The 12,166-nt window shown below is 42.1% G+C and overlaps 1 protein-coding gene across 1 annotated transcript in view; it reads left to right on the top strand.

Annotated features, from left to right (window-relative positions):
• The first annotated feature begins 40 nt into the window (after positions 1 to 40).
• Positions 41 to 12,166, top strand: part of nup153 (nucleoporin 153) — a 14,792-nt gene continuing 2,666 nt past the window's right edge. The window contains exons 1-19 of the mRNA XM_079368149.1: positions 41 to 188; positions 2,503 to 2,725; positions 2,840 to 3,115; positions 3,349 to 3,488; positions 4,231 to 4,359; positions 4,843 to 4,959; positions 5,147 to 5,191; positions 5,357 to 5,410; positions 7,034 to 7,174; positions 7,275 to 7,327; positions 7,563 to 7,698; positions 7,991 to 8,152; positions 8,242 to 8,340; positions 8,441 to 8,525; positions 8,617 to 8,718; positions 8,813 to 9,475; positions 9,654 to 9,833; positions 10,411 to 11,331; positions 11,885 to 12,166. The exon at positions 11,885 to 12,166 is cut by the window's right edge and continues 141 nt beyond it. Of these exons, the coding sequence (XP_079224275.1) occupies positions 60 to 188; positions 2,503 to 2,725; positions 2,840 to 3,115; positions 3,349 to 3,488; positions 4,231 to 4,359; positions 4,843 to 4,959; positions 5,147 to 5,191; positions 5,357 to 5,410; positions 7,034 to 7,174; positions 7,275 to 7,327; positions 7,563 to 7,698; positions 7,991 to 8,152; positions 8,242 to 8,340; positions 8,441 to 8,525; positions 8,617 to 8,718; positions 8,813 to 9,475; positions 9,654 to 9,833; positions 10,411 to 11,331; positions 11,885 to 12,166 (3,937 nt within the window). The 5' untranslated portion in view covers positions 41 to 59. The remainder of the gene's footprint in view (positions 189 to 2,502; positions 2,726 to 2,839; positions 3,116 to 3,348; positions 3,489 to 4,230; positions 4,360 to 4,842; positions 4,960 to 5,146; positions 5,192 to 5,356; positions 5,411 to 7,033; positions 7,175 to 7,274; positions 7,328 to 7,562; positions 7,699 to 7,990; positions 8,153 to 8,241; positions 8,341 to 8,440; positions 8,526 to 8,616; positions 8,719 to 8,812; positions 9,476 to 9,653; positions 9,834 to 10,410; positions 11,332 to 11,884) is intronic.

Below are 12,166 nucleotides of genomic sequence, written 5' to 3' on the forward strand. Positions count from 1 at the left end.
CATTGTTATATTTGGCAACTACATTTCCCATAGTGCCTAGTAAGTGGCCGCTGTGCTGGATGACAGCTATCCGGCGCCGAAACACCGACAGACACTCAGACGAGAGAGCCATGGCGGCCACGGGTGGAGGGAAAATCAGAAGCAGAAGATATCATATCGCCTCTAAACCTTACGCCAAGAATAAGCAGGTAAAACAAATGAAAGTTTTCACGGTAAAAGTGTATTTTGAGTTCTTTACAGTGACGGTAGTGGCAGTTTGTCGTAGCTCTTGTTATTGTTTTGTTGGAGACATTTTTACGGCCTGCCGTTAGCGCTCATGGCCTCCACGCGCTACTAGCATGTCCGCGAAATGCTAGTGAACTAGCACGCTTGCTTACGGGTTAGCCAGTTCAGACGGACATGACAGGTCATATAGCAGCTCAGTGAGTCGTTTAGAATACGTATCTGACGTCAAGATACATAAAGGAGTACGCGTGACACGCCGAAATTACCAACATTTTAACCTCTCACTGCGAAGTTAGCCGCTAGCTGAATTAGCGGAAAGCTAGGAAGTAGAATTCTAAGTATTAGCTGGTGTGGCTAACGCTCGCTATCAAAGCCGAGAGATGCATTGTTGTCCTCAGCTTTTAGGTCGCCGGTTGAATTGACATTGTTGTGTTGTGTTAACTCTTTACAGTCCAAAGTTATCGGTCGCCTCAATGATGTTTCATTTGAAGACTAAGTTGCTGCCTTATCGTAAATCTTTTGGTTAGCTAACTTAGCCAAATCTGGGCCAGTTGTAATGCGCAGGAAGCGTCCGCTGGTCGTGAACCCACATGGTTGGACACCGGCATATGTCGGTTTCAGAAACACAATATATATATATATGTCACTGGGTGAGATGTGTGTTAGCACAAGGTGGATCGGTTACCCTGTTTTTATCAGGTAGGCTATATCGAGTTTGTTTACATTAATCTCAGCTCGAGTCAGGATAACGCACGTGTATTTAATAACAGTGAAAGTACTGAGAGCTCTCTCCCATCATTTATGAGGTGAATCTTGAAAGCACAATGCTTTGATGGAAACTCATTGTTCTCGAACTGATCCTAGAGTAGGACTCGTTCACATGACGTAGTTTAATTAACAGAGGATACTGACATGATAGGGTGATTAGAAATAATGTGATTGTAAAATAGATAGATAGATACTTTATTGATCCCGAGGGAAATTCAAGTAAATAATTTACAAGGTAGAAAAACTATTTGTTTTGTTTATTATTGTGGGGGGGTTTGCACATAAACGTGTTAAACTTTGTCTTCTCCCTTCATTGATATAATGGAGGAAAAATAATATTTGGCTCGTCAAACACAAAACATGGTTTAACTGACTTATTTGTAACTAGGCATACCTAAAAAGCTGACTATCTTCATAAAAATGTATACATAAAAAGCAAGAGAGCGATCATAGATGACGCCATAATAAGTGTATGTGTGTGTGTATATATATATATATATATATATATTATTTATTGAAATGAAATCCAACTTATTCAACAACACGTGTTTGAGCATAGTTATTTGGTCTAAATTTACATATTCGGGTAATTAAACTTGAGAGAAGTTGACTGGAATAACTTATAGGTTTCTGTAGATGAGTAACTATACAGTAATTTAAAAAAACAACGACCTTGGATCATTATGCTTTAAGGGTCTACATCAGTGGTGTCCAATCTTTTTTTCTTGCAGGCCAAAATTGTCGTGTTAGAATCGCTCATGGGCCACAGGGTTTTTTTTTTGTTTTTTTTTTAAATATTGAAAGGAACTTTTTGTATTTCGACCTCTTCAAAAAATAATGTAAATACACAATAACTAATTGCAGTGGGAAACTGTTGTGTTCTAATTTTTTGGAAAGAATAGTCAGGCGTTTATAGGTCTCCCTCGCTAACATGAAAAAGAAAAAAAGAACGAAATATGCCATCTGATGAGGCCTGGGGCCAAAATCTTCTGATTCTTCGATTTGAAGTCAAGGGCCACAAAAAATCCACTCGAGGGCCACAAATGGCCCCCGGGCCGCACTTTGGACACCCCTGGTCTACATGTACCTTTCAAAAATACAGCGTTTCTAGTGACACCGCAGGCTGCTATGCTAACTGCACCAGCAACCTGTTGCTCGCTCTCGCTGGCATATCTTCATCGGCCGAGAAATCCACATGGTCTAGAAGAATTATCTGACCTTTTCAATCAAAGCTCCCTCCATGAATAAAAAGCTCTTCTGTGTTCACTCTAGTTTTTGCCCGATGCCAGTCAGATTCTGGTTTGGCTCGACAGGCTTCTACAGATAAAACCTTTGTTTATTTCTGTATAGCACATGTGACATACCGCCCTGTATAGACATACAAATGTTAACCTTTTCAGCTTGGATTGGCTGATAATGTTCTTTAACAAGGATACAAACAATTGCTGTTACTGTTATAATTGAGTTAATGGATCTTTGTTTTGTCTACCTTTCTTGTCTCTTTGTTAGCAACAGTCGGGCCTCATAAGTCGAGTTACAGACACAGTTAAGAGCATCGTCCCCTCCTGGCTGCAGAAATACTTTAAGAATGGAGATACTCCTGAAGGAGCAGGGACTAGACAGGGCTCGGATCAGAACTGTGAGCTGCCTCCACCTCCTCCAAATGGAAGTGAAGAGGGACCCCCTCCTCTTGATGGACGGGACTCCCCAGAGCCAAGCACCAGTAACACAGGTGAGGGTCCCAATAATAAAAACTGAGTTAGGGAATTCATTTGGTCTTTTGATTAGAGCTGAGCAATTTCCTCTCCACCACTTTTCTTACCTGGCTTCTTTTTCTCTTGCACAGAGCCCTCAACCAGCCGGGCCTCTTTGAATTTTCAGGAATTTGTGCTCCTTCGACCTCCTCTTAGTCGCTCCCATCTCCACTTTCCCCCACTGGATGCAGCCTCACCAGTTCTGGGGGCTTCAAGCAGCTACTTTTCTCAACCATCCACCTCCTCAGCCCCTGGACCCTTTTCCACAGGCTTCTCTTTAGTCAAAGAAATCAAGGACAACCTCTCACAGCATGAAGATGATAACATATCCACCACTAGCGGCTTCTCATCCCGCGCCTCTGACAAAGGTAAAGGCTTTTTCTTTTCTTTTTTTGCATATTGAGATGAATATATACAGCAGTGTTTCCTCGGGATGTAAAGATGAAGCATAAAATTGTGATAAATCAATTCAAAGGTGATATGTAATTAGGCGACCATAAATTTACTAGAGCGGCTCGCCCAGGTAAAAACATATTCCTGCCTGGATGGTGCCTTGGTGTATGTGCTGCTTTAGTGGTGTCTTATTTGTGTCTGTTTACAGATGTTCCTGCTTCTAAAACGGCATCACTTCCACAACTTTGGTCCCCTGAGACAGACAGAACAAACTCTGGGTCTCACCCTGCCCAGTCCAGTCTAAAGAGGCCTGCTTTTAACCTGTCTGTATTTGGAACTTCTTCCAATGTGAGTATCTTTGTGTCTATCCATCAATACTCAGATTAAAAGCAAATCACATCGACATACCTTTTGGTGAGCTAATAGTACTGTGCCTTTAGAGAAGTGACCCATTTAGATTGAATCTGCATCTCTCTTTAACCTGATTTTTCTTTTTTTCATTTAAATGCATTTAGATCAGAGCCGTTTTTTAAATGTTTTACAAACCATTTCCTTAAAGCTCTAGCCAATCTTAGTACCCATTTGTTCATTTATTAAAGCAGCAAACAGAATTCTCTCATAAATTCTGTGTTTTGTCGGTTTTTAAATGGCCATGTGATTAATAACTGAATATATTGTGTAACAACACAAGCTTCATGCAGGAAGCAGCATTGATTTGTTTTGTTATTATTGATCTAACACTGTTTTCCTTTTACCAGTTTGAATTTCCACTTCAAAGTGTTGCATAAATGTTAACCAGGATGAAGGACTGAAAGTTAGTTACTCAAGATTTCCTGGAGATTTGCCCCCAGACCTTACTACGGGCCTCACTATGTTTAAATGAATCCTATAGTGTGGTAAAACTCTGATCCAGTTCGGTAAAAATAGGTTATTTATAACTAGCAACCATATTGGTACTCGGTATTTGAAATACCTAAAGCGAAGGTATTGGATCAGTACCAGAACCCAAAAAGATCAGAAAATCACTAATTAGTAGTATAATGATGTGATGATGGCAAGCCCCTGTTTAATTTGGACCGGTCTCTTCCAGTCAACATTCAACAGTACAGTGCTAAACTCCAGCCAGCTTGGAGATTCACCCTTCTACCCTGGGAAGACAACGTATGGCGGGGCAGCGGCAGTCAGGAGCGCTCGCACACGTCCAGGAACACCTTACCAGGTGAGCTATTGAGAGCCATAAAGACTGCAACAAGTTCCTCCCTGGCTTTTTTTGCTAGGAGGCAACTGCGGAAGTGAAAATGCAGTAGTTTTGCAGTCACTCACTGACACTGATCGAGTGAAATGTACTCATGTCATGTGGTGCATCCCAGTTGATCATGAATGTGTTGGGATCAACTTCCACAGATTGGGCCGCATGTGATCCAGCGATTGATTGAAAATGTGTCAACATGGTGGGAAAGAAATGCACTGCTGCTACATCTTTGTGCAGGGCCTCAAAGATAACAAGGCAGTGTTGAAGTAGTGTGTAGGCACGGTGAAGATGGGCTGTACAAATAGAAAGAATATTCAGTCTTTTAAAATGTATGTTTTAGTATGATGAGGTTTTAAATATCTAATGTTTTCTGATCTGTGACAAAAACCTTTGAATTGGGAGATCTGTGATCCGTTGCAACACTATTAACTCAGCTTTCTTGGTGTTTAGGCCCCAGTGAGAAGAATGATCAAGGCAAAGCCTGCTGGTGCTCAGCCTTGTGGGGTGACCAGTGCCACAGCCAGGCGCATCCTGCAGTCCTTAGAACGCATGTCGAGCCCGCTGGCTGTGAGTGAACACACTCACACACACACACACACACACCCCTCTTCTGTGAAAGATGTATTTATTGTCAAAGTGTGGCAGTGGTCAGACATTTGATTTCTCACAAAGGAAAAGGTGATATAAACTTTCTCTCTGAATGTTTGGTCAACGATGTCCCTGCTTGAAAACAAACATGTTTTTCCTTCTACAGGATGCCAGAAGAATTCCGGCTGCTGCCTCGTCCCCCCTTTCTGCAGTAAGATTTATTTATGTGATTACAAAGTTTGTAAGCATTTTATGCAGTGACGTACAGTATTTATGAATACAATATGAAAAGTCCTTAAATATTGAAGTTAATGTTTAAACCATTTGAAAGCTTTTTAAGGATTTTGACAGTATTGGGGTTTTTTTCTTTTTGCAGTCAATGGACGGCACAAATCTTGATGCATCACTTCTCCACTCCAAAAAGAAACGGGTAAGAGATTTTGAAAAGATTGTGACACTTTTATTCAATAAACATTTCGTCGAGCCTTTTGTTTTTGTTATGACGAGCCACGCGTCACTGCTTGCATTTGCACTTCAGCAAAACAGCTTCACTTGTGCTTTCTGTCCAGTGTGTTTGAAGGATAGCAGACGCCTTTGCCATAGGAACAGGGACATCTTTGTTCAAACCCAACAGCTCATGTGTCCGTTTGTCCGCCTGTCATTTTCTATCCCACTTTCTCTTGACCTTCTTACACCTGTTACCGTACTTCTCTTCAGCTGAGACACAACTGTTCACCGCTGTATGACATGCACTTGTGAGGCAGTTTGGTTAGAGATGTAGAGAGAGAGCGAGAGCGCCTTTCCAAGTGTGACAGCTGCCTTGTAACCCCAACAACTGTTTGACTTTTTCAGGTCAAAAACAGGAAAGCCCCATATCTGGGGCTGGCTGGTATTGACGTTTGTCTATGTATTGGCTGGTAGTTATTACTCTCACTGACTTAGGCCCATCAGAATAGTTCTTTTAAAGAAATGATACAACCTGTTTCTTGCGCCACGTGATCCGCTGATCGATAGAAACATTTCTAAACCTGGTTTAGCATTTGATAATCCCAGCTGAAATCCTTCTGCAAAGAAAGCAGCATTTAAATCGTTTAAGTAGCATCTAATGTATACCCATCAAATAGGATACATTTTATTCTTCTAAAATAAGTTTTTGTTTTTTTACTATTTCTATGGACTTTCAAGCAGAAGCAGTTCGTAAAGAATGAATATAAAGCATTGATATTTTAAATATTTATTCTTCTGTACTCACTGTGTACTGTGCAGTAACGGGGCTGCAGGTATCAACATTACATTTTGCTGGTTGCTTGTTGGAAGTGTATTAATGCATATAGAATCTCTTGTGAAAAAAACATCTCCTGTAATCACAAAGTCAGCCGTTTATGGTCAGAATATTTGCACATTTCTCACTTTGTAATGTTCTTTCTGTACTTGATGAAGATAACATTCATCAATAACAAAATGTTTAAGATTTCCCTCGGGAGAGGGAGGCGTGAAATGAATAATGCTGATTTGTCTTTTATTTAAAATGTTACATCTGGTTTGATTTTTTTTTTTAATATCCTTTTTTTACTTCACAAACTCTAGAAATCCATCGTCTGAGCCGTGTAGTTGTCATTGATATAAGAGGACTTTGTCATAGAACCTCTGATGAAAACACTTAGTGTTTTCCCTCCTTCGTAACTGAGTTTGACTCTGATTCTACATAATAAATCCACCATCAGCCTTTTTATGTGTCATTTTGGATTTGTCCTGCATGAGATGAGGTCTCACTGGAAAAATCAGGCCCACTAATATGACTTTGACATTGTTTTAATGTTTGATATCTAGGACACTGTTTCAATTTGTCTTTTGAGAGGAATAAACTATTTTGGAAATGTTTCTTATGATCATGTAGTGTTAAACTTGACTTCAGTTTTAATGCTGGTACACTCCTCTAGTTCAGCACAGTGGAGACTTAAACTATCAAACAAGCCAAGACAAAAATGTAGCACAGCCACCATCATTCATTTTGATTCTTAACTTGTGTCCATGTTTTGCTCCTCTCCCTCAGATGGATTCTTCCCTCCCACCGGTGCAGAAACTGATGGTCCCTGCTGCAGCATCGGTGTCAGGAAACCGCTCCGTGTCATTTAGGCCGACTTTGACTCCGGGAGGATCAAGCAGAGCTGTGGAAAGAATCCCTCGAGAAACGGTTAGAAAATGTGTTCTTTATATTTACACATCATGGCATTGATTTGTCTCATGTCAAAGACGGTTTAATATACACAACGGACGCTGTTTTGTTCACTCAGCCAACAAGACAATCACCACAGCTCCCTGAATCAAGCCCAGGCCCATCTCAAAGGTAAAACGTTTGTATAATTTCCTCTTGAACCACGTCTGTCGTTTGTCTCTACATGTTTCCATGGGAATACATTTTTCAAAACTGCTTTTTTTCCGAATGACTAAGAGAGGCATTGAAACATCAAAACATTCCTCATTAACATCAAGCTTTTTTGTTGTTCTTGTTTGGATGCTTGTCTTCTATCAATAAACGCGTCGTTTCATGCACTCACCTTTTCCTGTCTGTTTACTTCCAGCACAATAGGTTACGGTGTGCCGTCCTATCCTCTGTCCAGCACACCGGCAGCCCCCGCTGCAAGCTCTGGAGGGGGTAAGATAAAGAGGGAGAGGACTTCGACACGACCTTCCTCGAAACGCCCTGAAGACGATGAGGTAAGACATAGATCTGGGTTTTTTTTTAAAGAATAAACATCAACATTTAAGAAATAATTGACAAAAATAAAGAACTGTCACTTTTTATACCAGGGTAATGTAAATCCTACTCTCACGTTTGACTGAAATAACAGTTATTATAAATCCTGTCCAAAATCACGGCTACAGATTTGAACCATAGAGGGGTTTATCGTGTGTCCCTATAAGTAGAAGAAGCGTTTGTTTTTCATGGAACGAGTTCTGCCTTGAATTAAAACTCCCAAAGACACTCAAGCTGGTTTTCTTCTTTAAGGTGGTTGAGGTACCAGACCTTCCAGCCATTTCACTTCCCATCAACACCTCGGCCTTGCCCACCTTCAGCTTTACCTCCCCTGTTCCACCTTCCACCAAATCCACCACCATCAGCGTTGTCCCCAATGTCACACCGGTAACTCCCACTAAGGAAACAAATAAGGTTTGTTCCAAAATGTTGTAACTTCACAAAGGTCTAATTTTTAAACAATTCCTGAAGCATTTTACTTATTTTGTTTCCTTTCCTCCCAGGAGCTCCAGTTGGCCCAGACTCCTCCATGTGTACCTTTTACATTTTCCTCCCCTATTGTTAAAGCAACTGCTGCTAGTCCTCCATCCTTCTCCCCCTCCGTAAGTAAAAGTCTGCTCAACAAAATATTTTTAAAGGTTTAATATCAAATGTTTCAAAACCATTTCACTAATAGTAATAATGTGCTTCTTCTGTTTGCAGGCTGGATTCACTTTTAGTGCACCTGTAGCAAAGTCAGGTCCCTTCATGTCTAATGGGACTCTGTCCCCTCCTATTGCAGCAGCAGGTAAGAGTTTTCTAGCAGTTGCCATGATGCTTTTTGTTTGCCACCCCAAAGAAAACTGACGTTTAATCATTTATGTTTCACGTTTTGACAGCAAAGCCAGCAGTTAATAAAAGCACAGAAGACTTTGAAGGACCCTTCAAACCAGCCAAGACCCTGAAGCAGGGCAGTGTGCTGGATCTTCTGAAAGCTCCTGGTTAGTATTATTGACTCACTGCTGCAGTTTGTGTCTTACATTATCCTGTATACAGGGTTGTTCACTGTTTGAATCCTTTATTTTCTATGTCAAGGCTTTGCCTCTCCGGTTTATGGAACTTCCCCAAACCCAGACGACGCCGTGCAGCAGTCCTCCACGCTGTCGACTGCTCCCTCCTTCACCTCAACCACCACGACCACCTCCTCTCTTCCTCCTTCTACAGGGTTTGGGGATTTATTCAAAACCCAGCCAGGCTGGAGCTGTGATGTCTGCTTAGTGCAGAACAAACTCTCAGACACAAAGTGTGTTTGCTGTGCTGCCCCACAGCCCGCTTCCTCTTCTTCCAAATCTGGGGACTCTAAACCATCAACTACCACTTCAGTAGAGCTGGAGAGCAGCAGCAGCATGAGCACCACCTCCACCACTACAACCACCACAGGTTTTGGCACCATGTTTTCCAAACCCGCAGGAACTTGGGACTGTGATACATGTCTTGTTATAAACAAGCCTGATGCAGTGAAGTGTGTGGCTTGTGAAACAGCCAAACCTGGGACCGGTCTCAAACCTTCACTGACTCTTCCTTCTGCCTTCTCAGCTGTTAAGACTGCATCCACCCCCACAGCCTCTGTTTCTACAGGCTTTCTCGGGTTTGGAGACAAGTTCAAAAAACCTGAGGGTGCGTGGGAATGTGACACATGTTGTGTACAAAACAAAGCAGAGGACACAAAGTGTGTGGCTTGTCAAAGCTCTAAACCAGGTAAAGATAGCAACACCATGATTGATATTTTAAAATACACTGATTTAATGACACACGGACAAAAAATCCTGGTCTTTGTTTTTTTCATGTGATAGATCCATTAAATGTGTTGACTAAACCACTATGACAGATTTAAGTTCAAAAAAAGTATTTTCCTTTTCTCATCCAAACAACAAAGGGTCTTCAGCAGGAGCCTCTTCCTCAGTGAGCAGCGCTCCAGTGTTCGGGCTGGGAGAAGCATTCAAGAAGCCAGAGGGTGCCTGGGATTGTGATGTCTGCCTTGTACAGAATAAGGCTGCTGATGTGCAGTGTGTTGCCTGTCAGGCAGTCAAACCTGGAGCTACAGTGGTGCCCAAAGGTAGTAAAAACAAATACTTCCGGGTTTTTATCTAAATGTAAGAAACAAATTACTTTAAAGTTTAGGCGTTACCTCAACTTTGTAAAAAATCAAAATAAATCCCCTCTCAGAAATGATGCAACAAGTGTTTTAGGGTTATTTATAGGCGGATAGAATGTTAATTTCTTACTGAAGGCATTCTGCTTAAAAGTCCCATATTCTTCTTTCCTGGTTTTATTTGCCGTTTAATGTGTTTTCCAGGTGTCTTGTGCATGTTTAGGCACATCTTTGTGTAAAAATTCAAAGTACACGGAAACACGGCTTCTCCTACGGCCTCCTGTTAGCATGTAACGCCGCCCCCCCCCCCCCGAACAAGACACTTTTTTTCCAAACATGCAATAGTGAACGTTCTTTAGCAGGCACATAAAATAAGATGTATGTACCCCTAGAAGCCTGTACTAGAAGCATCTTTAATCTTTTGGTCAGCCTTCAATTAAAGAGTGAAAACATTTATATCAAACATTGTTTTCACTTAAACATGCACCTTATCTACACTTTTCTGAATTAATTGATTTTGTTATCCTTTGATTCTTTTTAGCTTTCAGTTCAGCTTTTGGCTCATCAGCTGCTGGGGCTTCAGGCTCCTCCACATTTGGCTCATCGAATTCTGGAGGTTTTAAGTTTGGCACATCAGAAGATACCTCGGGGTCAGGATCTGGAGGTTTCAAATTTGGAGGCTCGTTTTCAGATTCCTCTTCATCCACGGGTGGATTCAAATTTGGAAGCGCCACGTCAGAAACCGCTTCAAAAGACACTACTGCAACATCAGGGTTCAAATTTGGCACCTCATCTGAGGGCTTTACATTTGGAGCAGCTTCCAGTGACGACACTAAGTCAAAGCCTGAACCTGCAGCAGGTTGGTCTAAGTTTGGAACCAGTGGTGGGATAGTGTTTGGAACTGAATCATCTAACACAGAGAGTAATTCCTCCAAGACTGGCTTCACTTTTGGACTGCCAAAACCAGAAGAGAAAACATCTGACACCACCACTTCATCCTCTGTTAGTTTCACTCCTCCTGTTTCCTCTCAAGAAAAGAGTGAAAGTGTGGCGTCGTCAAACATTACATTAACGGACACCAATTCCTCCACATCCACAACTAAAACCACTGGCTCCGTCTTTGGGAGATTAGGTGAGCCCACATTGGCGACCACCGCCGCACCACAAGGAGTCTCGACGTTTGGGTCACTGCAGCCGGACAAACCGCAAGCTGCCCCAACATTTACTTTTGGGAAGCAAGAGGAAAAGAAGGAAGTTGTTGCCCCGCCTCCCTCCGGCTTCACCTTCAGTGCTGCCAGTAAAGATGAAGACGCTTCTACAGGAGGCTTTTCCTTCAGCAAGCCGAGTGCTCTTACACAGCAGCCTCCTCCTGCATTTACCTTTGGAAAGCCAGCAGACAAGAGTGAAACTTCTTCTGCAGAGGCCCCTAATCCGTCTTTTAGCTTTGGACAAAGTGCTACAGGTGAGGGAACACTTTGACTCGTACTTTGCTTGCCAACTCAACTGTTTCTGCAATAAGGCCACATACAGTTCACTAAGCTTAAATCATTATAAAATGTGTCATCATAAGATGGTCCAGTCCACCTATGGCAAGCCGTTTAAACTCTTAGAGAACAGCATTTGTCCTCGTCAAAGCTGGACGCTAAATAGTAAGAATTGTTCTCACACATTTTTACAAGCAGAGGCGCAACTTTGTTGACACTGAAAATGAACATTTCAGCAACACTTGTGCCCATATTTTTAAAAGTAATCAAAACTGAAGCAGCTGAAGCCGTGTGCAAAATGATTTCTATCACGTGTAAAATGAAAAATTAACACTCAGTACTATCCAGTGGTTTCACCTCCATAGATAATGGCCTTCGCACTTCAAACTCCACAGAAGTAGTTTGCAATTTATTTTCATCAAATACGCAGTTCCATGAACTGTGTCTTTGTATACCATAGATGTGATTACTCCTCACTGCTAATTTCATTTCTGCACTATAGTCGACATTAACATTCTTGTCTCCTTACAGATTCTGCTGCTGCTCCAAAACCAGCGTTTCCTTTTATGGGTAATAATCCAACCAACAGCACCAACTCCACCACCTTGTCCTCCTCCAGCCCAACACAGAGTTTGTTCAGCAGTGCCACCACCACCAGCAGCAGCAGCTCCACTCAGGCTCCAGCTCCCTCTGCTGCTCCCAGCACTTTCATGTTTGGTCAGCCTGCTGCCGCCTCCACAGATGGTCCTCCTGCTAAAGCATCCTTCGTCTTTGGCCAGAGTCAGGACAGCCAATCGCCAGCCCTGTCAGCTG

The sequence above is a fragment of the Symphodus melops genome (assembly GCF_947650265.1).
Source record: "Symphodus melops genome assembly, chromosome: 18".
NCBI classification, from domain to species: Eukaryota; Metazoa; Chordata; class Actinopteri; order Labriformes; family Labridae; genus Symphodus; species Symphodus melops.